We start from the raw sequence: 23,264 nt of genomic DNA on the forward strand, positions 1-23,264 counted from the left end.
AGATAATATCTAAATTGTGCCTAAAAGATGAGGCGTTTGCAGAAAGAATTATGCTTTTGCAATGCATAATCAAGGAATTCTACTATCAGTTGTGTCACTGCAAACAGGTAGATTTAATTTGATGGTGAGAAACAAGTAATTAACAAATTGATCATATATACACATTGTACAGACCTATTGCAGCATCTACAGTCACATGGAATTGGGGTTGGCATATTTGTAACAGTTAAAATCAAGACAGAAATGTTGTTGTGATTTTTTTTGGCAAATTCGCGAAAGAATTTTTAAGGAGAATCACCAAAAATGACAAGTCCGACATGGGTTGCCATACATCTGGATTTTCCTGGACATTTTAGCAATTTCTGCCTGGACACTACTTCTGACTGCAGTATTCCGGATAGGTCCAGCAAATTCCAGACATATGGCAACCCCAATGGAATATATGCAGTATATATGACTTTTGTAACATTTTATTTGTACTTCAGCATCAGATGAAATATATCAGGGTATAGTTTCTTTGAAGCATCCAGACTCCATAAAAAATCAGCATGCTGCCATTCAGGAATATACTTGTGGAAAACCAAATTAGAGATTCGAGGAAGCAACAGCTGAATGTCCTTTCTGTTTTCTATAATATCATGTCCACCATACCACACAGCACTTGGCACAACCATGTCTTCGATTTGATAGAATGGAGGAGTGGTCTGTGGATGAAAATATCAGAATGATTAAAATGAGTTTCACCTACCAATCTTAGATTTTTACATTTTCTTGACCTCCCGATGGTTCAAATGCAGTAGAATCAAAATTATGGGGAAATGGTTCCTTGAGCATTAGTTTGACTTATGTGTGAAGGTTGGCTGGCTTGAGTATAGGCTATACCAAAATTGTGGAATGTATCATTGAGGATCTATATCAGGATTGATGTGCATGTCCGCTAAAGTGGGCAATGGTTTAGCCTGGTACTTTTAGGCCCTGGATTTAATCGTCTTGCATGCAAGGTGTGAGCAGGGTTTTGAAAGCTGAACATATGACTTCAGCTTAAAAGCTCGCAGAATATTTCTTTCCCACTGCAATTGTATGGCCTCCCAAATGCCACACACACACAGAGAGAGAGAGAGAGAGAGAGAGAGAGAGAGAGAGAGAGAGAGACGGTCAAGTTCAGTCAAAGGCAAGTATGGGGTTGCGGCACTCATCTTGCTTTCAGGTCGAGGGAGCTGGCGTTTGCCACAGACAGCTTTCTGGGTCATGTGGTCAGCTTGACTAAATAGCTTCTGATGCAACAGAACATCACAACAGGAACCAGAGCGCACAGAAACACCCATTTACCTTCCCGTCGCAGTGGTCCCTATTTATCTACTTGCACTGGAGTGCTTTCGAACTGTTAGGTTGACAAGAGCTGGGACAGAGCAACGGGAAATCACCCCATTACACGGATTCGAACCGCCAACCTTCTGATCAGCAAGGCCAAGAGGCTCAGTGGTTTAGACCACAGCGCCACCCACATCCTACACATGTATATACACATATGGACACACACAAACACATACATTCTGAGCATGAGCAGCTTTCCATTTAAAAAAAGCACTTGAAAAATAGAACCATCTAGACTAAAAGAAAGAATTGAGTTTGCTTCTGCTGATCTAGGGCTAATCATATTTACTTCCCATGCTGGCTGAGGTGCTGGAGTCAGGCTGGTTTGTCACTGCCAGTGCTATCTTGTGCTCTTTAGGTGATCATTTGGGCTATGGAATCCGGGACCTCAGCCATGTGTCCAGGCATGGCTGCACAAGGACTGGTGGGAAGCATAAAGGATTTGCCAGGAGAGGGATGGGATCTAGGTTTACAATGTTGGTATCCATCTGTCTTGAGAGACAATGAAGTCCAACCACTGCATTAGCAGAGCCAAAGTGACCTCCCTGGAGTGCAGGCCTGGGTGGTGGGTATGGGGATCCTGGGCTGCCCAGACAACAAAATCATCCTCTCGTCCTCACTGATGTGGTCCAAAGGAAGCAGAGCAATGCATTTGACACCAGCTTGGCTGCAGAAGTTGCTGGAAGGAGGCATACAAGGCCCCACCCAACCATCACCGGATTTGTGCAGAGTTTACTCCTAAACCTTTTCTTTTCTTTTTGGGGTGACCCACTAAGTTCAGTGAGAGTTAGTCCCAAATAAATATGCAACTTTAGCACATTGAAATCCATGACAAATCCCAGTCACAACCCTTATAATTACCATATTGTATATAGCTTTGTTCTTACTGCCATAGTGAAAATATTTCAGTTCTTTTGATTTAAAAACCTATAAAAAAGGGGGAAAGTACTGAATTTTCAAATTTTTAATGCTGACATATTTATAAAGTACACATAGATTAAAAATTGGCAATATGAATTGTCAGAACCCTATCCCCAATCCCTACACAATAATAATAATAATAGTAAATAATTGTCAGGGAACTGCCATCGGAAGGAAGGGAAGTGAAAGGGCTCACACAGGTTGGGAGAGACTCAGCAGCTGAAGAGGGAACCAGTAGGGGGAGAGGAGCTGAGCTGAGGGAAAGTGAGCTGGAGGGATGGCTCAGAGACACTTCCAGCGAAAACAGTGGGGAGGTTTCAGGACCTCCTGTAGGGACACCCACTCCTCGCCGGAAACTGTCACGCAGAGAGTCCAGAAGACGTGTTTCCGTTAAGGAGCTTTTATGTTGGAAGCGATTCCGAAAGCAACCACTGTCGGAATCTGCCAGCAACTGACGGAGCCATGTTTAAGGGGCTCCGTTACAGACAGAGGTTTGCAAACTTGACCAAACTCTGAGGGACTAGGATTTTACACACAAGCAGCTCATCGTCCCATCACAGCATTCCGACAGTCTCCGTGAGCAGCTTGTGCAGGAGAAGGCATCATGAGCAACCCAGCCGGAACCGGAGAAGCAGGAGCTGGAGCGGGTCCAAGCCTGGAAGAAAGGTACCGGGTGTTGGAGGTCCAGCTAGCGCTGCAGACGGCGAGGCTTGAGGAGAGGAGGGCTCAGGATGCAGACAAAAAGGGGAAAGACACCCAGCTCGTCAGAAAGGTACCAGGATTGGTGCAGAAGTTTGGGGGGGAGCCCAAAGACTATCATGGCTTTCGGACAGAGATGCAATATGCCCTCAATCTGCAGTTTGATGAATTCCCTGACGAGGAATCACGAGTGGCTTTCGTGATTGGGCATCTTGAAAAGGGGGCGAGAGACTGGGTTAGACCCCTGATGGCAGCGAATAGTGACGTCCTAAAGGACACGATGAAGTTCTTTCGCGCCATGGATCTGATGTTTTCCAGCGATATTGAACAGGGAGTGGTCCGCAGACAGTTAATGGCTTGCAAACAGGGGAGCCGATCTGTCCGTGAGTACTGGACTGAGTTCACCATGTTGATCCATAAATTGGGGTGGGATCTATCGGCGGAACCCATTCAAATGCTCTTTGAAGAAGGGCTTTCTTCGGCTGTGAAAGACGAACTTTCCCGGGCGCCCAGGGCGGAGTCTATGGACCAGCTGACCAAATCAGCGCTGACCATAGGAGCGCGCCAGGAGGCGAGAGCATTGGAGAGGCGGGAAGGGAAGGGGGAACGTTGGAAGGAGTTCCGCATTCCAGACATTCCAGAGCCAACTTTCCCGCCGGCAGAGCCGATGGAAATCGGAACAGCGCGCGCGCGCTCAGTTTCAAAGCCCAGTGAGGGGGGAAAGAAGGAGGGAAAAGGCACCCGGAAATGCTATCTCTGCCAACAGCCAGGTCACTTTGCCAGAGTCTGCCCCCAGAGGAAGGAATGGCAAGGGATGGTAGGAGCTGTGGAGGGAAGAGAGGAAGAAATACCGAAGCAAGTAAAAGCCAACGCCTGGCTGCCACCGTCGGGGCACAGCAGCCAGGCCAAAGAGCAGTGAAAGTGCCCACGCCAGAACCTCCTAAACCCGCCCTAGTGATAGAAGTGGCGCTAGAGCTGCCAAACGGACACCCTCTAAAGATAAAGGCGCTGTTGGACTCAGGCAGCTCCTGCAATTTCATGAGCAAAGAGTTTGCAGCTGAACACCAGATACAGACGATCCCTTTAAGCAACCCCCTGCAGGTGACCACGATCGATGGCAGGGAGCTGTTGGGAGGAGAAGTCAGCTTGCAGACCGTCCCAATGATAATGAAGGTGGCAAGGCACACCGAACTGATAGCGTTTAATGTGGCCACCTTGGGAGGAGCTCCCATTATATTGGGGATGAGCTGGCTAGCGTTACATGATCCGCTGGTGGGCTGGCATCAGAGAGTGGTTTCTTTTGGTTCAGCACATTGCTTAGAACACTGCAAAGAGGGAAAGGGTTTGGCAGGGGCCCAAGCCACCCTAGCAGGGACTGAAGTAACGGAGAACGTGAAGGTACCACGACAATACGCAGATCTCCGCGACGTCTTCAGCGAAAGGGAAGCTGACCAACTACCCCCGCATAGACCCTTTGACTGTCAAATCAATTTACTCCCTGGGGCACAGCTCCCTGTAGGCAAGCTGTACGCCATGTCAGACAGAGAGATGCAGGAGCTAAGAGAGTTCATTGACAAGAACCTGAAGAGAGGGTTCATCAGAGAGTCCAGGGCGGTGGGGGGCAGCCCAGTGTTTTTTGTGGATAAAAAAAAACACGAACAAGCCGAGGCTTGTGTGTGACTTCAGGGCCTTAAATGCAGTGTCAGAACCAGTGGCTTTCCCTATGCCCAGGATTGACGACATTTTGACAAGGGTCAGGAAGGGAAAGATTTTTACTAAACTGGACCTAAGGGGGCGTACAACCTGATACGAATAAGGAAGGGGGATGAATGGAAAACCACCATGTTCACCCCTTTGGGGGCATTTGAATATTTAGTTATGCCCTTCGGCCTACAAGGAGGCTCCGCGTGCTTTCAATCGTTTATGAACCACGTCCTGGGGCCTTTGCTTTACAAGAATTGTGTGGCCTTCTTAGACGACGTGTTGGTGTATTCTGAGAATGAGGAGCAGCATGTGAGAGACGTCAGAGAAGTGTTGAGCAGGCTGCAAGCCAACCAGCTGTGGGTGAAACTGGAGAAGTGTCAGTTTCATACCAAGGAGGTGGAATTCCTGGGGTATCGCCTGTCAGACAAGGGATTGGCCATGGATCCCGGCAAGGTCCAGGCGGTGCTGGAATGGAAAACACCCAAAACAAGGAAGGATGTGCAGAGGTTCCTAGGATTTGGGAACTTCTATCGTAAGTTCATCCGAAACTTTGCCCACCTGACGGCGCCCATTACGGACTGTCTCAGCAGTAAGAAGAAGTTCGTTTGGACTGAGGAGGCGGAGCGAGCATTTGAGGAACTAAAAAGGGCCTTCGCCTCGGAACAACAACTCCTGCATGTGGATTTACAAAAACCGATGAGAGTGGAAACTGACGCATCAGACAGAGCGATTGGGGCGGTGCTTCTGCAGCCAGGGAAGGAGGAGTCAGAGTGGAGACCGTGTGCCTTTTTTTCGCGAAAGCTGAACAAATCCGAGAGGAACTACACGGTGTATGACCGAGAACTACTAGCCATTCATGAGGCATTCCGGAGATGGAGGCACCTGCTAATTGGCGCACAACATAAGGTGCAAGTGTGCACTGACCACAAGAACCTAGAGTATTGGAGGACGGCACGAGTGCTCAACCAACGGCAAGTGAGATGGGCCCAGGAGTTCTCCAAATTTAACTTTGAGATTTGTTACGTGCCAGGCCCAGAGAACATTAGGGCGGACGCTCTCTCACGCAAACCTGAATATTTGGAGGGGGAGGGAGCACCCGAAGAGAGACATGTCATTCCAGAGGACCGCTGGGTGTGTGGGGCGGCATTGGTGGGACAAAGAGAACTGGTAGAGGAAACAGAGAATGATGAATACGCCCAGAATAAGCTCAGAGGTCTTAGGGGTGAGGGAGAGGAACCAGGGGGTTTCGAGGAAAGAAATGGAGCTTTGTATTACAAAGGGGCACTGTATATCCCTGAAGGAGACTTAAGGGGGAGGGTACTCAAGCAGTTGCACGACAGCCCCACGGCGGGGCATTTTGGACAACACAAAACCATGTGGTTGGTCACCAGGGAATTTTGGTGGCCTAAGGTGAGGGAAGATGTACGGGAGTATGTAAGAGGGTGTGAGCAATGCCAGTGAGCCAAAGGGGAGAGGCGGGCACCGGCGGGGCTATTAGAACCCTTACCAACCCCAGAACGACCTTGGGAGGCAGTGTCGATAGATTTTATGACTGATCTGCCGAAGTCCAAGGGGAAAACAGCCATCATGGTGGTGGTAGACCTACTAACAAAGATGTGCCACTTTGTAGCCTGCTCGCATGCAGTCACGGCGGAAGAGACAGCGAAGTTATTTGTAGAACACATTTTTAGGTTGCACGGGGTGCCATTGAGGGTGGTCTCAGATCGAGGAAAACAATTTACTTCCAGGTTCTGGAGGAAGCTCATGAGCTTACTGCAGGTGGAGGTTAACTTTTCGACTGCCCAGCACCCTGAAACCAACGGGCAGGCGGAAAGAGCAAACGGTGTCCTCCAGCAATACCTGAGGTGTTATGTCAATGACAGAGAGAATGACTGGGTAGAAAAGTTGGCGCTGGCGGAATTTGCCTACAACAATGCCGAGAATGTGTCCACAGGGATGAGCCCCTTCTTGGCTAATTATGGGTGTCATCCCAGGGGTTTCCCAGGGGGAGAAGGGGAGAGATGGAGCGTCCCGGCAGCCGAGCATTTTGTAGAAGAAATGGAAGCAATCCATCGTCAGCTCCAACTCAACTTAGAAAGGGCGAAGGAAGAATACAAGAGGCAGGCAGACAAGAACCGAAGGGAAGGTGAAACCATAAGGGTGGGAGATAGGGTGTGGCTGTCAACCCAAGGGTTGCCGTTCAAAGGAGGTTGTAAGAAATTAAGACCCAGGAGATTGGGTCCCTTTGAGGTCACTCAACAGGTCAACCCAGTGGCTTTCAGGCTCCGGTTACCCAACCACATGAAACTGCACCCAGTATTTCACAGGTCGTTACTGTCACCGTATGAGGGGGGACGAGAAGGGATGGCCACTCGGGGACCGGTCATAGAAGAAAGGGAATGCAGCAGCCATGTGGCAGAAATCCTCGACGCCAGGTGGAAGGGGGATCAGGTGGAGTATTTGGTAGCGTGGGAAGGAGAACCGGAGTCAGAAAACACTTGGGTAATGGCAGAAGATATCAATGACGAGGTATTGATAGAAACGTTCCATCAAAGGTTCCCAAGGAAACCTCAGCCTGTGGAGAGGTTCCGGAGGGAATACTTTGGGACCACCGATGAGGAGGAGGAGTTGGAAGGATTCTCGGACTCGGAAGGGGAAGGGGAGATGGACTCTGAGGAGGAGGAGTACTTCGAGACCAGGAACCGCAACAGGTGGAGAGAAGTGTTCGGGACATCGGAAGATGAAGGAAGTTCATTCCGGGGTTTTGCCTCCTCACCGCCCGTAGAGGAGGGGGCGAGAGGGGATGAAGGGGGCCCTGGAGGGGAGGTGGATGTCAGGGAACTGCCATCGGAAGGAAGGGAAGTGAAAGGGCTCACACAGGTTGGGAGAGACTCAGCAGCTGAAGAGGGAACCAGTAGGGGGAGAGGAGCTGAGCTGAGGGAAAGTGAGCTGGAGGGATGGCTCAGAGACACTTCCAGCGAAAACAGTGGGGAGGTTTCAGGACCTCCTGTAGGGACACCCACTCCTCGCCGGAAACTGTCACGCAGAGAGTCCAGAAGACGTGTTTCCGTTAAGGAGCTTTTATGTTGGAAGCGATTCCGAAAGCAACCACTGTCGGAATCTGCCAGCGACTGACGGAGCCATGTTTAAGGGGCTCCGTTACAGACAGAGGTTTGCAAACTTGACCAAACTCTGAGGGACTAGGATTTTACACACAAGCAGCTCATCGTCCCATCATAATAATAATAATAATAATAATAATAATAATAATAATAATGTGATGTAATATGGTATGGTAAAGGTAAAAAAGGTAAAGGACCCCTGGACGGTTAAGTCCAGTCAAAGGTGACTATGGGGTTGAAGGGCTCATCTTGCTTTCAGGCCGGGTCATGTGGCCATCATGACTAAACCGCTACTGGAGCACAGAGGAACGTGACGAGTGCCAGAGCGCACGAAAACGTCATTTACCTTCCTGCTGCTATTTATCTACTTGCACTGGCAAATATGGTATAATATGATTATAGTCAACAAAGATCTTCTATAAATTTCAAGCAATCAAAATATTTTAACTATTTTGTCGTGAATTTCTTTGTACAAATAATGAGCACAACCAGTCAAGGCAGTCTGATTAATTTAGGTGTGGTTTCGTAAGAATATATTATTGTTTTATCTTGAAACAACCTTTTCATATTTATCTGTTTTTAATAATACTATCTGTTTTTCCAATATTTTGCACACTTTGCAAATTACTAAGTATATATATCATATATCACAAGTAACTGGACAACTACACCAGCAATAACCCAGAGCAACAAAGCTCCTGTGAGTGGCAGCTTGTTAGTTACTATTTACTGCTATATTGTTTTTGATTTTATGTAACTTTCCTGTCACCTTCTGAAAATTAAAAAAAGAAAACCCTAAATATTCACGCATTCATTTGTACATCAAATGAACTCTGAATTTTGAAATAAGGAAAAATATGCATTGAACCCCACCTGGGCCAAATGGATCATGTTTTTTACAGAAGCAAAATCAGGAACAATTCCAGTATATACATCAGCTCGACTCTGGATTGGAGAGAAACAATAAGAATGTAAATATCTTTTAAAAGCATCTCTGAATATTCTGAGGAAGGAAATGGATGAATTGCACTAGCAAAAACATCACCAGCATCGGAGCAATACAATATGCATATATCTTGAAAAAGGTAAAGGGTTATTACATAGGAAAACATCCTTCTCAGGTAAGATGTGGTTGTGAGTTTCGTGCCAATTTGCATTTTTTATTTTTATACAATTTTAAGCATCTGTGACAAATAAATATGGGACATCTTTGCCCAGTATCTGCTTGACAGTGCCTAAAAGGATTCCCCCCCCCATCATTTTTATTTGCATTTTTAATACAAAGGCAGAAAAGAAAAACCCACATCTCCTCCCCTCCACATCCCAGTTGTAAAACTTTCATATCAATCTCAACATACAACTAAATATCTGGTGACTTCCCTTCCACCTTTTTCCTGATTTCCTAATTTTCTATTAAATCCCGTATTCCCCATTTTTAATCTTAGGATGTCTACCTCTGTTAAATTGTATTAACTTCTATTCTGCTGGATTTACTCAAGACCTGCTTAGAATCATAGAATCATAGAGTTGGAAGAGACCACAAGGGCCATCAAGTCCAACCCCCTGCCAAGCAGGAAACACCATCAGAGCACTCCTGACATATGGTTGTCAAGCCTCTGCTTAAAGACCTCCAAAGAAGGAGACTCCACCACACTCCTTGGCAGCAAATTCCACTGTCGAACAGCTCTTACTGTCAGGAAGTTCTTCCTAATGTTTAGGTGGAATCTTCTTTCTTGTAGTTTGGATCCATTGCTCCGTGTCCGCTTCTCTGGAGCAGCAGAAAACAACCTTTCTCCCTCCTCTATGTGACATCCTTTTATATATTTGAACATGGCTATCATATCACCCCTTAACCTCCTCTTCTCCAGGCTAAACATGCCCAGCTCCCTTAGCCGTTCCTCATAAGGCATCGTTTCCAGGCCTTTGACCATTTTGGTTGCCCTCCTCTGGAGACGTTCCAGTTTGTCAGTGTCCTTCTTGAACTGTGGTACCCAGAACTGGACACAGTACTCCAGGTGAGGTCTGACCAGAGCAGAATACAGTGGCACTATTACTTCCCTTGATCTAGATGCTATACTCCTATTGATGCAGCCCAGAATTGCATTGGCTTTTTTAGCTTGATTATTTACTTTTTATACTGGTTCTTAAAATATTCAATAAACACTTTCCAATCCTCCTTATATTCTATATCATCTTTTTCGCTTATCCTGTTCATCACTGCTGCCAATTCAGCGTATTCAAGCATTTTAAACTGCCACTCTTCCTTGGTGAGTACCATACTCATTCTCCACTTTTGTGTCAATAAGATTCATATAATTCAAACAGACTTTCCTCTAGATAGATAGATAGATGATAGATAGATAGATGATGATGATAGATAGATAGATGATAGATAGATAGATAGATAGATAGATAGATAGATAGATAGATGATAGATAGATATATGATCGATTTCTGTTCATTTGGAGCATGGTTGTTTGTATGAGGGCAGAAATGGCATTGGGCAAGGTCAACATAGTATAGGGGGTGCCCCATAAGTGGCCTGAGGGAAGAATTAGCCACAGCCACCTGCAAGCTCAGTGTTAGGTATCAGTCCCATAGGAATCTGTACCACAGTTGCCCAGTGAGGCCTTGTTTGTTTGGCTTTCACCCCAGAAAAGTTAAACACATGGAACAGGTTTGGGGTGCTTCAAACCCAGCAGACCCATTCCATCAATATGGGGAATGATGAACTGATACTGGGACCCAAGGCCTTTCCAACCCTTACCCTTTCTGCTGCTGTCAATAAAAATTTGGCTTGATTTTATCCCATCATCATTGTATAGTCTTGCTATTTTACTGAACTCAGAACAACAAAAACCAGAGAAAACAACAAAAACCATATAGTTTATACATTCTGTAATATACCAGGGTCTCTTCCACAAAGATTCTTCTAATTTCCTCTCAATTCTAGCTGCAACATGTACAGACTTGGCCACTCAATTACACATTTAGGACTCCAATGCTATACATGCATAATTTGAATCATGTACTATTGAACTCAATAGTCATGCTTTGGATTGCATGGTTAATTTATCTTTATCTATTAGAATAAAATATATTGCTGTTGGGTGGACTGGAGTATGGTGTTTTGTCAATATATTTAGCAAAATAAAGAGTCATCATACCACGTTTAAGTTATTTGGATTGCATCCACTGGTCAGGAAAATAATTTGAATACAAATCTCATCTATTACGGGATAACTGCACAGCTTGGCATTCAGTCTTTTCTCTTTGTTACTAAAACCAACAAATTCTTTCTTTCCCCATATCAGCTGTAAAATAAACACACAGAGAGATCTTGGTAAGTCTCTTTAGGATTAATTTCGTAAGGAAGTACCAGGTATTCAAGCAAGACCCAAGGCATTGACTCAACTTAAAGGTTTTATTGAGGCTTCGGCAACACACTGGGGGAAACATGGAAATGGGTCTGATTTATACACATTTCAGTGTCCCCCGCCCCTCGGCAATACCAGGTATCACCCAAGGCAGTGATTCAACTTAAAGGTTTTATTGGGGAAAACATGGAAATGGGTCTGATTTATATATACTTCACACACACACCCCGCAATAGCCGCCTAGTGCATGATTGGCTGCTTTGTGCCAGGCAGCGAATCACAATGCAGACCTCAAAAGTCTGGCCTGCATGGTGATGCGGACTCAAGCTCTGAGAAGGAGACACCAAGGAACATACATAAAATTTTCCATGACCAACCCCCTCCCAAAGCTTGAGGAATGAAGTGCCCATATCACTGAACTGGTTATACACACAATAAAAACCTATGAGAAATACCAACTCTGATAAATCCATCCGGAAGATTGAAAAATAGCGCCGCAGGTCCACTGGTGTCCACAAATGTGTAGGTAGGAGCCAAAGCCATGAAGAGCTTGACTTTCTGAGCAACCTGTGGCCTGAGTGAAAAGCCAGTTAAACCTGCCAAAGAGGAAGACTTCCAGAATTCAGCAGCAATTCCAGATATACCAGAGCCGATATGCACACTGAGTCTTTTGGTCCCTCGTACTGGGGAATTGCCTTATCATAATAAAAGAGTACATTCATATGATCAGGGCCTCAGTACAGGTGACTGAAGTTAGGGCTGAGAAAGACTACTATCGGATACTCAGGAAAGCTGCTGCCAGTCAGTGTTGACAATGCTGAACTACATGAACCAATGGTCTGACTTGGTACTACAGATCTCTGTAGTCCTATATACTTATCTGGAACCAGCTGGCAAAAAGTCTCAAAGCCGATTAAAAAAAAAGTGCTCTTAAATCCCTTGCTTGTTGTTGCTTCAATCTGAATTATTAGATTTCAACTATATCTGTATTTTGAATTTTTGATAGTAAGAAGGCTTTTAAAAAGGGACATGGGCAGTAAATAAATTCCATTCATTTCACATTACTTACCAAGCGTCCCACTCTGAGACCGACCGATAAAATACAACACTTCTTGCTTTGTTTTCTGCAGGATAAAAGTTATTGTTGCTGGAATATCATATATCTCAATTTCATGGAAGCTGTAAGACATTACACGAACAAAATGCAGGTGATATTTTTTCCACTTACTCTCATGTTGCATTAAGAGATCACACTATTAGAAATGTGCATGGACTCATGCCCCAAATAATGAGGTGATCTAGGGTGATTTGAGCTGTGATCTCCCATTCCTAAATGGGATTATGCCTTTGAAAACATGTTAACAGAGTCCACGACCTGCACCACTTAGTGATTATTGTAATCAAATTTTATGTACATTGTAAAAATAAGTAAGTAAGTGATTCCCAGTGTCTCTGTTGCCTATTGCTCAATATCCCAAAAACCAAAGCACTGCACCAACAAGCACAAAACAACCACTCTGCAGTGCCACAAATCCAACTTAATGGTGTAAAATTGGAAAATGTCAATCACTTTTCCTACCTGGGCAGTTGTCTTTCAGAAGTGCTGAGACTGATGCTGAAATCCAGCATCGCCTAAGCTCTGTGAGTGCAGCTATCTCTTGACTGAAGCACAGAGTGTTTGATGACAAGGGCATTCACAGGGAAACCAAAATGCTTTTTATAAAGCTATTATACTACCAATTTTACTGTACATATGTAAAACATGGACTGTTTATAAACACCATCTCCAACTTTTCGAAAGATTCCATTAACAGTGTCTCCAAAAAATATTGCGTGGACAGGCGGAGTCCCCAGATCCTGAGCGATCCCCCCCCCCCCCGTCATGTGGAATAACGACTCAAGACAACGTGCTATGGGATTAAATTGGCCACAACTTTATTAAATTTCAAATGTGGGTAGACCTTGGCTCAGGCATTGGGCGTTCTCCCTCCCCAGTCCCCAGCCGGGGACCTATGGAGCTTCAGGGTTATCCAGTGTGGGGGGGGGGATGGGCCGGCTCTGGAGAACATATGTTCAAGCAGAGATAGCCGCCCCCGTTACGCTGCCGCCGCAGGGGAGAGCAATAACAACCTTTCGGCGTATGGTCAAAGCCTCCCTTCAGAAACCCCTTTAACGGGGAACCCTGGTATCGCCGCCGCAAAGAGGAAGATGGACTAAAGTGTTCCGCCCAACTCCGGCCTGATACCGCCAAAGTTGTGACGTTTTGTTACGGGAAAGGCGAAACCTGCCAATGCAGGGAAATTCCTTTCCGGCCCTTTAACAGCGACCTTAACGTAGCAGCGCCCGCATACCTGTGAAGAAAAGTTAACCTGCAAAACCTATGAAGAAAAGTTAACCTGCAAAAGAAGACATTAACTGAAGGTGGGTAGGGTGGGAGAAGCTCTGGAGCCAAGTGAGGATTCCCAGGTAAGATCCTCCCTCTATTGTGTGGGCAGGTAATCCCTCCCCTACCTGGCCTGGTCTCCTTGGCAACGCTTCCCCCAGGTGGGATTGGACAACTGACTGAGGTAGGCGGAGACCTCCAGGTATCCCACCTGAGGGAAGGCAAAGCCAAGCCTATGCTGATGGGGCTGCTCCAGATCTAGGGCTGTGCGCGTCCATGCAAAGGGCGCCCCCCGTTTTAAGCGGGGAGTGGTCATTCCACATCAGGTGGGAAAACAGGCAAATTAATGTCAGTGTACTGGAAGAAGCAAAGATCACCATTGTTAAAGCAATGATTCTTCAACATCAGCTTTGTTGGACTGGTCATCTTGTTCAGATGCCTGATTATCATCTTCCAAAGCAACTACTCTCTTCCAAACTTAAGAATGGAAAGCGAAATACTGGTGGACAACAAAAGAGGTTTAAAAATGATCTCAAGGCAAATCTAAAAAAATGTAGTATAACCACTGATAACTGGGAAACTCTGGCCTGTGAGTGCTCCAATTGCAGAAAAGCCTTTACGAAAGGTATCATGGACTTCAAAGAAGCACGAACTCATGGCAAAAAGGAGAAACCAGCTAAGAGGAAGGCACATTTGGCAAACCCTCCTTCACATTCAACTCCCACCCAGAAACTCACTGGAAGGACCTCACCTGAAGCTGAGACTCCAATAATTTGGCCACCTCATGAGAAGAGAAGACTCCCTTGAAAAGACCCTGATGTTGGGAAAGATTGAGGGCACAAGGAGAAGGGGACGGCAGAGGACGAGATGGCTGGACAGTGTTCTCGAAGCCACCAACATGAGTTTGACCAAACTGCGGGAGGCAGCGGAAGACAAGAGTGCCTGGCGTGCTCTGGTCCATGGGGTCATGAAGAATCGGACATGACTAAATGACTAAACAACAAAAAATCCAAACTAGATGTTCCCAGAGAATAGACAACAGAAACTAGGCTTAGCCTGACCAGATAGAGGCACAGCTGGGCCACCTGGTGAAAGGCACTCTGTAGCACCATGGCCACCTGAACCTCAAGCAACTGCAAAGGATTCAGAAGTACCACCATGCTATGTGCCCACTTCTTCAGAATGGGTATAACCCCATCAAGAGCAGTCTAGGAAACCACCCACTCCCAGTGCCTCCTTGGTTTAATTAAACACATTGTTGTCCACCCACCCAGCTCCCCTTTGACATCTTTGTATTGATTCAGGTGGGCCCAGCCCCAGGCAATCTAGGGCTTTATAGCCCCAGGCAATCTAGGGCTTTATCTACACATTCCCAGAAAATTCCAGATTGGCTTGATTCAGTTCAGGACCTAAGATTTGTCCAGAGAGAATGCACAGACCTAGTTATGATCTCAGAGCCCCACAAATTCAGTCTTCATGAATATAGAGAAAGTCATGCATTTTGACATGTTGATGTAGGCTCTAAAAATAATAAGAAAGGGAACCACAATCCACCATGTCCCATCTTTGGGAAGTCTTTCTAGGAGTGAAGCACTTCTGACACAACACTAGGAAGAAAAAGATATATTGGCAGCAGTTGTACTTCAGAGACAGTAATCATTGCAATTGTCTCAACTATCCAAGCTACAAGTTGTCCCTTTATACCTGAAATTCCAAAATTCTTCGACAGAGTCTTGTGTCTTCTAGACCAGCTGGTCCCTCTCGTACTTATTATCCAAACATCATAGCCAGCATCTGCTAGAGCAAATCCCAGGCTATTGTTGGGAGGATTTACAATCCAGACCCTACCTTCACTCAAAACACCATGTACCAGTAAAACAACTGGCCTAGGACCTGGGTGGCGGGGGATCTGCTGCAGTCGTGAGCAGAGGATCCATGGTTCCCCTTCCTTCCCTCCTCCGTGGCTCGCTTTGAAACAGCAAAGCGGGAGAAGAGCCGCTGAGTGGGTAGGAGAGAGGGACAGAGAGCCTGCTTGCTTTAAAGGAGCAAAGTGGGAGAGGAGAGGAGCCGCTTACACGAGTCCGGAGCTGTTTTTTTCAGCGAGCTGGGGAGGAGGAATAGAAGCAGAGCCTTTAAAGGAGCAAAGCGGGAGAGGAGAGGAGCCTTCTCCTCTTATACCCCTCTTCTGCATTATTAACAGCATCCTTCTCCACCCACCCCACGCGTGTTCCTTGTCCCTTGAGTGCTTTTCCTTCCTCCCCACTTAAAACGTGGTTACAAAGCACGGATCCACATGGATCCTCAGGATTTTTGCATTGGGCTACCCCAAACTCACCGTCAGATCACATGTCTGTGGCCACAGCATGAACCACAAAAATCATACATCCACTGTTTCGTTTAGAATATTTTTTTTCTTGTTTTCCTCCTCTAAAAACTATGTGCGTGTTATGGTCGGGTGCGTGTTATAGAGCGAAAAATACGGTATATACTTTGAAGCTTCTTAGCTCAATCAATTAGCAAAAGTGATTTCTAGAAATGAAATTGTTGCTCATTGTTTTTATCAACTGTAACAAATTGTACTCCAAGTTTTGTTTCGTTTGTATTTGTGTTTACTATTCTACTGTGAAAAACCAATAAAAACATTTTAAAAATACTGATATGATTTATGTCTAATTTCTGGACTCAAACCTCATCTAGACGTTTGCTGCACAATCAATTTAGATACAGTGGTACCTTCGGTTACATACGCTTCAGGTTACATACGCTTCTGGTTACAGACTCCGCTAACCCAGAAATAGTATCTTGGGTTAAGAACTTTGCTTCAGGATGAGAACAGAAATCGTGCAGCAGCTAAAGTGGTGCTTCAGGTTAAGAACAGTTTCAGGTTAAGAACAGACCTCCAGAACTAATTAAGTACTTAACCTGAGGTACCACTGTAATTAGGATTCTGTTCAATATGACAACACTGAACAATATAAATGCAGAGTACATTTTACTTTGCAACTAATTGTTCTATTACATTTTAAAGGGGGTGGGGAAATCTCGGGTAAGGAATTTCATGATTCATTGCAGAACAGAAGCAAGTTTATTCTATAATGCATGGTTACACAATATAATATAAATATGCATATTGTTATAATAAGTAGTACTAGAGGCTGTGCACCAGCTTGTTGTTACTTTTTTACCATCAATTTGTTATGTGTTTTTCTTCCTTAGATCCTTTTGTTATTTCTAGCCACCTTTAATATTATTTGCGACAGAAAGGAAGAACATAAGTACAGAAAACAATCAATCTAAGACTTTATTAAAAGGCATTAATATCATATATATGTTCTGCCCCTCATATTAAGACTTTATTTGAACTTTTGCATCAGACAAAGTACATCCTTAAACAACTGGTCTGGTGCATCAAGACCCCAGGTAAAATCAAAATGTTGCCAATCAGGAATATTCTTATAGAAAACTAAATGAGGGATTCGAGGGAGCAGCCGTTCAATAGCCTTTTTGGTTACAACAATGTCATTCCCACCACTCCACACAGCTGTTGGCACAGTAATGTCTTCTATCTTATAAAATGGGGGTGTACTCTGTTGAGAAAAAGAACAGAAAGATGAAAATTAGGTTCACTTTTATTTATTTTCCTCTTTTTAAAGACATCTTTTGGATCTTCAGATACATTGAATGTCTAACATCTGTCCCTTGAAAATCATTCTTTAACTATTTGTTAAGTATCCAACTCCTTACTCTGGAGCAGTAAGAATAGCAAAAGGAATAAGAGTCCTCATGGCTCATGAGGAGGACGTGCTCTTCAGGACAGAGGGAGGGTCTGGTTTGTGTGTAGAAGGTCATAGGTCTCTCAGGTTCTCTAATAGGGCTTGGAATCAGAGCTGCTGTGAATCAGTATAGAGAGATAGATGGGGCAATAGTCTGACTTGGCATAAGACAGTTTTCTATGTTGCTACTCATTAAATGCATACACTTTCATAGATAAACCCATAATTACAACCAGTTCTGCGTCTTTTCCAAAGGAATTATATAAGAATTCAGAAATCACAACACAGTTCTCATTTAATGTTTAACCTGCCGCCAAAATCTCTCATTAGAATCCAAAACACTTACCATGTTATAGACAGCTTTGTTCTTTGATCCATAATCGAAATACTTAAATTGGTTGGTTTTAGCAACCTAAAAAGATGGAAAACACTTATACACAATTTGAAATTTGGTGCATGTTCAAAATACAAAAGCCTCTTGAAAGATGGAAAACACAATAAAAAAATCAAACTCTTGGGATCTTGGTTATCAGAATTCCCACCTATCCACCCTGGCCCATAAGCTCTGCTTAAAACAGTGGAAAGTAGAAAGTCAGGTAGAAGGTTATTAACATATCTATCATCCTCATTTGTGAGAAAATATTAAAAAACTGAGCCCAGCCCCTCAAGATTGAGGGAGTTCAGCCCCATTCCCACATATGTTGGGAGAGAGGAGCTATCCTCACCCCATAGAATTGGTGCCTATGCCCACAATATTGACCTCTTCTTTTGCCCAGCCTTCACTAATCTTCAGCTGCCAAGACCACTGCAATATGTTTCACCTTCTGCGTAATGTGAGGATTCCCAGCACCAGTGGATGTTAGTGCACTCGGGTGAATGGGGCAGTACCCCACCAACCTCCATCTTCCCTCCTCCACCCGCTGCCTGCCTGTCAGCTTCCTACTTAGTCTCATTGTTGCCCTTGTAGAACACAGCAGCAAGGAGAATGGGCTCTGCCTTTAACTGCCTGCAGTTCCACTAACTGTTTTCCTGTCTTCACCCCCATCAGTAGATAATACTGAACTCAAAGGAGCAATGGGCAGATTCAGTAAAGGGCAGCTTCCTGTGTTCTTCCCATGAAATCCAAAGAGTTGTTACAGTTCATGTTTGAATATTGAAGTACAGTGGTACCTCGGGTTACAGACGCTTCAGGTTACAGGCTCTGCTAACCCAGAAATAGTACCTCGGGTTAAGGATGAGAACAGAAATCACACGGCGACGGTGCAGCAGCAGGAGGAGGCCCCATTAGCTAAAGTGGTACCTCAGGTTAAGAACAGTTTCAGGTTAAGAATGGATCTCTGGAATGAATTAAGTTCTTAACCCGAGGTACCACTGTAGCTAGAATATAACTTTTGAGTGGTCCAGTAATCTTGAAAACTACACTTTTATAAAATGAAATGGAAACCTTAGAACCAAAACACAAACATAAGAAACTAAACAGGCAAGTCGAAACGTCAGACTTTTGACTCCCATGTTTTCATATGCTGAGAAGGTATTTGTTAGAACATACCTGACTCCAGTGTATGATAGTTTTTACAGAAGTAAAATCAGGGTAAATTCCAAGATACACATCTGCTTGACTCTGGAAGAATGATAGGAAAGAAAATGCTTTTTTATATTCCCATTCTTGAAGAGGTTTCAAGGAACACATTTATTTACAAAGCAATAGGTCATGGCAATCAAGGTAGTGCAGCATACAGACACTTGCATGTAGCACAAGGAAGCAGGTTTCTGATGAAGAGGTGTCTGGGTACCTAGATGTGTATCCCCCACCCATAGTGAATCCAGCTGATAAAGAGCCATAAGAAGGAAGAACAGGGGCCTTGAAGTTGCCTCTCAACAGTGAGCACCTGAACAGCACATGGAACAGGCAGGAAGTTCACCTCATCACAGTCCGCCCCACTATAGGAATTCTTCCTGTCTTTGCATCTGGAGTTTAGCATAAGCAATTAAAATAAGCCACTCTGAGACTTCTTTGATATTTGGAGTGTGGTGCATTTCCTCCTCTATGGCGACGAGTAAGTGACCAACTACCTACTAGACGTGAAGTTAATTTTGAAAATAAAATTTAAAAGAAAGATTAGCATTTATTGGAATAGGCCGCTAGAATTTCACCATGGAAGAGAACTGTAAAGGAACTCCAAATACTATATTTTGTTTGATTGATTTTCTTTTGTTGTTTTGTATATGTACACAGCAAGTTCTTTCAAAAAGAAATAAATGATAGAGAATAAAACTACCTACCACATTTAGGTTTTTCTCATTGCGTCCATAAAGTAAGACAATGCCTTCAAGACAAAGTCTATCAATCCCTGGATAACTGCAGATCTTGGCATTGATGGCTTTTAGTTTGTTATTGAAAAGGCAGTATTCTTTTTTGCCCCATATAAGCTGTAAAAAATAAAATAAAAAATCCAAAGCATTACTAAATAACCGTCCTTTCTTGGAAGTAAACATTAAGGTTCCTGTTAGGAATAGATCTCCTTTATGTTACAGTTATAGACCACTTTTCTTCAAGCATGCTCAAGATGATATGCCGGGGCTTTCTAGACAATTTTGCTTCCAGGTCCTGATGTAGGCCTGGCTCTGGATAGCTGAGGAGAGATTTCTAAGGAGGTGCACTCCAACCACCTCCCTCCCACACAGCCTCTCAGGTGTTAAGATTGGCAGATGGGGCCTTCTTAATAATTCATAAAAAGTTTGGGAGTGGGTCCTGGAAAAGGGCATTCTCAATAGAGGACAGTAAGATGAATAACAGAGTATTTGGCAGAAGCTGAACGCAAATGGTACTGGTTGTGACGCATGCAGGTTGGAATGTCAATCATTCCTTTCTAGCATCCCTGACTGTGACAGAGTCTTCATCCTGACTGGGAGCAGCCACCAAAAAGGAGGAGGAGGGGGGGGAGGAGGAGGGGGGAGGGGGAGTTTGGATTTGATATCCCGCTTTATCACTACCCTAAGGAGTCTCAAAGCAGCTAACATTCTCCTTTCCCTTCCTCCCCCACAACAAACACTCTGTGAGGTGAGTAATGCTGAGAGAGTTCAAAGAAGTGTGACTAGCCCAAGGTCACCCAGCAGCTGCATGTTGAGGAGCGGGGACCCGAACCCAGTTCACCAGATTATGAGTCTACCACTCTTAACCACTACACCACACTGGCACTTTTTTCTTTCCCTTTTAAAAAATAGATTTTATTGGAATTTATAAAGCGTATGCAAATAAAATTATAAAAAAAGGGAAAGGGAAATAGAGAAAAGAGGAGAAAGATAGAGAAAAGGAGAAAGAAGAAGAAAATATATAGAAATAAAAGGAGAAGAAAGGAAAAAAGATAGGACAATAAAGAACTTCTGATACCTTCTCTATCAGGTATTTGTGAACCTTATTCAACTCATCCAGTGAGAACGCAATGCGTATTTTAACCCTTAATCCAAATACATCCCCATTGTTTCATCATACATTCCTTAACTTGTTATTCTTGCATTTCAAATTTCAACAGCAATTTGTACATTGAAGACCCACTCACAGTGACCATGACATGTTAATCATCCATACACAACTGTATTTCAAAGTCTGTCAATTTTTTTCTATACTGAAAGTCTTTTTAATATAAGTTAAATCTCTCTTTAAGTTTACAGTCTTCCTGATTCCACTATAAAAATACTTGGTGGCAATAAGACTGTGGACAACAAAAGGGGTTTAAAGAGATTCTCAAGGCAAATCTTTAAAAATGTAGTATAGGCACTGATAACTCTGAAACACTGGCCTGCTAACACTCCAGTTAGAGAACAGCCTTTACTGAAGGTGTCATGGACTTTGAAGAAGCACGAACTCATGGCTGCAAGGAGAAACGAACTAAGAGGAAGGTATGTCTGGCAAACTCTAGCCATCAGCAGCTCCCGCCTGAAAACCTATTTCCCCACTGTGGAAGGACGCAATCACTTAGGGACTTCCTCTTAAGACTGTGCTCTTGGAAGACAATCCTACTGGGCTATGAGTGATCGCCAAAGAAGAATTATTCTTGGTATATTACCCATTTCTCTTTGCCTATAGACACTTTTCTATGAGGTGCTTCTAGTGTTAAGATCCATAATGGTATCTTCACATATGTTTTTATATATTCTATATCCTCAATATAGTATGTCTGATAAAATAAAAAAGTCCATGGTGACTCTGACCTTGTCATACCACAAATGTCCATGTGATCCAAATCTTAAGTCACTACCTTCTAATTCTTCAAGCTCACACTCCTTTTAAAAATAATTTTTATTACTTTTTCATAATAACACTCCAATTAATAACATATCAAATATTGCCACATCATAATCCAAATAACAAAGCCAATCATACATTCCCGATTACAGTGGTACCTCAGGTTACATACGCTTCAGGTTTCATATGCTTCAGGTTACATATGCTTCAGACTCCGCTAACCCAGAAATAGTACCTCGGGTTAAGAACTTCGCTTCAGGATGAGAACAGAAATCGTGCTCCGGCAGCATTGCGGCAGCAGGAGGCCCCATTAGCTAAAGTGGTGCTTCAGGTTAAGAACAGTTTCAGGTTAAGAAGGGTCCTCTGGAACGAATTAAGTACTTAACCCGAGGTACCACTGTATATAATTTACAGAGACTTCCCATGTTCTGGCTGGTCAGGAGAAAATATTTTGTTTCTTGTTCCTGCCTTTTCTCTCCTGATTGTTCCCATCATAATTCTAATAATAATAATACCTTTATTGTCAATGTACAACCTGTGTACAATGAAATTAACCAAGCTTCCCCCTCACACACGCAAACACTCAATCTCATTGCACTCTGTGTGCTTGTCACACAACACACCAACCCCGAAAGTCAGTTGCACTATATTATTTTCCGTTCAGCAGCCTAACAGCCCACGGATAGAAACTGTTTGTTGTTTTTTTTTAAAAAAATGATATTTATTAAAATTTCACATGAAAAGGATCACATTAATAAAAAAATTAACAATAAAAAGAAAAATACACAATACAAAATACAAAAAGGAAAAAGAAAAAACAGTTAAAATCAATTCCGTCTTTTCATCACTTCTTTTACGTTTACTTGTTTCCCGGACCTCCTCATACCTCCCTCTTTTGTATTCCAGTTCAGTTTGTTAGTCCAGCAATTCCTTTCCCGCCTTCTTAATCCTGATCTTTAATCTTGATATATTATAACATTAAATTTTTACGTATTAAAAACCAATTTTTCCATATTCTTTTATACCATTACAGCTAGAAACCACTTAACTTCAATCCGACATCATTCTAACATTCATTAATTTTACAATATTTCTGTAAGTAGTCTTTAAATTTCTTCCAATCTTCTTCCACCGACTCTTCTCCCTGGTCTCGGATTCTGCCAGTCATTTCCGCCAATTCCATGGAGTCCATCATTTTTATCTGCCATTCCTCCAGTGTGGGTAGATCTTGTATCTTCCAATGCTTTGCAATAAGTATTCTTGCTGCTGTTGTAGCATACATAAAGAAAGTTCTGTCCTTCTTTAACACCGATTGGTCGACTATGCCCAGGAGAAAGGCCTCTGGTTTCTTCAAGAAGGTATATTTAAATACCTTTTTTAATTCATTATAAATCATCTCCCAGAAAACCTTAATCCTTGGGCACGTCCACCAAAGGTGAAAGAATGTACCTTCAGTTTCTTTACATTTCCAACATTTATTATCGGGCAAATGATAGATTTTTGCAAGCTTGACTGGGGTTATGTACCACCTGTATATCATTTTCATAATATTCTCTCTTAGGGCATTACATGCCGTAAACTTCATACCTGTGGTCCTTAACTGTTCCCAGTCAGCAAACATGATGTTATGTCCAACATCTTGTGCCCATTTAATCATAGCAGATT

General features: G+C 43.7%; 2 protein-coding genes across 2 annotated transcripts in view; both read right to left on the reverse strand.

Moving 5' to 3' along the window:
- Positions 1–263: 263 nt before the first annotated feature.
- Positions 264–12,826, reverse strand: LOC308477620 (lysosomal acid lipase/cholesteryl ester hydrolase-like; the record flags this gene model as incomplete). The annotated part of the gene is made up of 7 exons (XM_081006350.1): positions 264–704; positions 2,236–2,301; positions 8,694–8,765; positions 10,988–11,134; positions 11,657–11,793; positions 12,267–12,376; positions 12,777–12,826. The coding sequence occupies 7 exons, from the start codon at positions 12,824–12,826 to the stop codon at positions 471–473; spliced, it is 816 nt and encodes a 271-aa protein (XP_080862476.1). The 3' UTR covers positions 264–470.
- A 3,867-nt stretch (positions 12,827–16,693) lies between these two features.
- The window catches only part of LOC308476752 (lipase member M-like), a 43,802-nt gene continuing 37,231 nt past the window's right edge, over positions 16,694–23,264 (reverse strand). Inside the window, exons 7-10 of the mRNA XM_081004606.1 lie at positions 19,637–19,783; positions 18,903–18,974; positions 17,700–17,765; positions 16,694–17,167 (exon numbers count right to left, since the gene is read on the reverse strand). Coding sequence (XP_080860732.1) covers positions 16,934–17,167; positions 17,700–17,765; positions 18,903–18,974; positions 19,637–19,783 — 519 coding nt within the window. The 3' untranslated portion in view covers positions 16,694–16,933. The remainder of the gene's footprint in view (positions 17,168–17,699; positions 17,766–18,902; positions 18,975–19,636; positions 19,784–23,264) is intronic.

This window comes from Podarcis pityusensis (assembly GCF_964106645.2).
Source record: "Podarcis pityusensis genome assembly, chromosome: 5".
NCBI lineage: Eukaryota > Metazoa > Chordata > Lepidosauria > Squamata > Lacertidae > Podarcis > Podarcis pityusensis.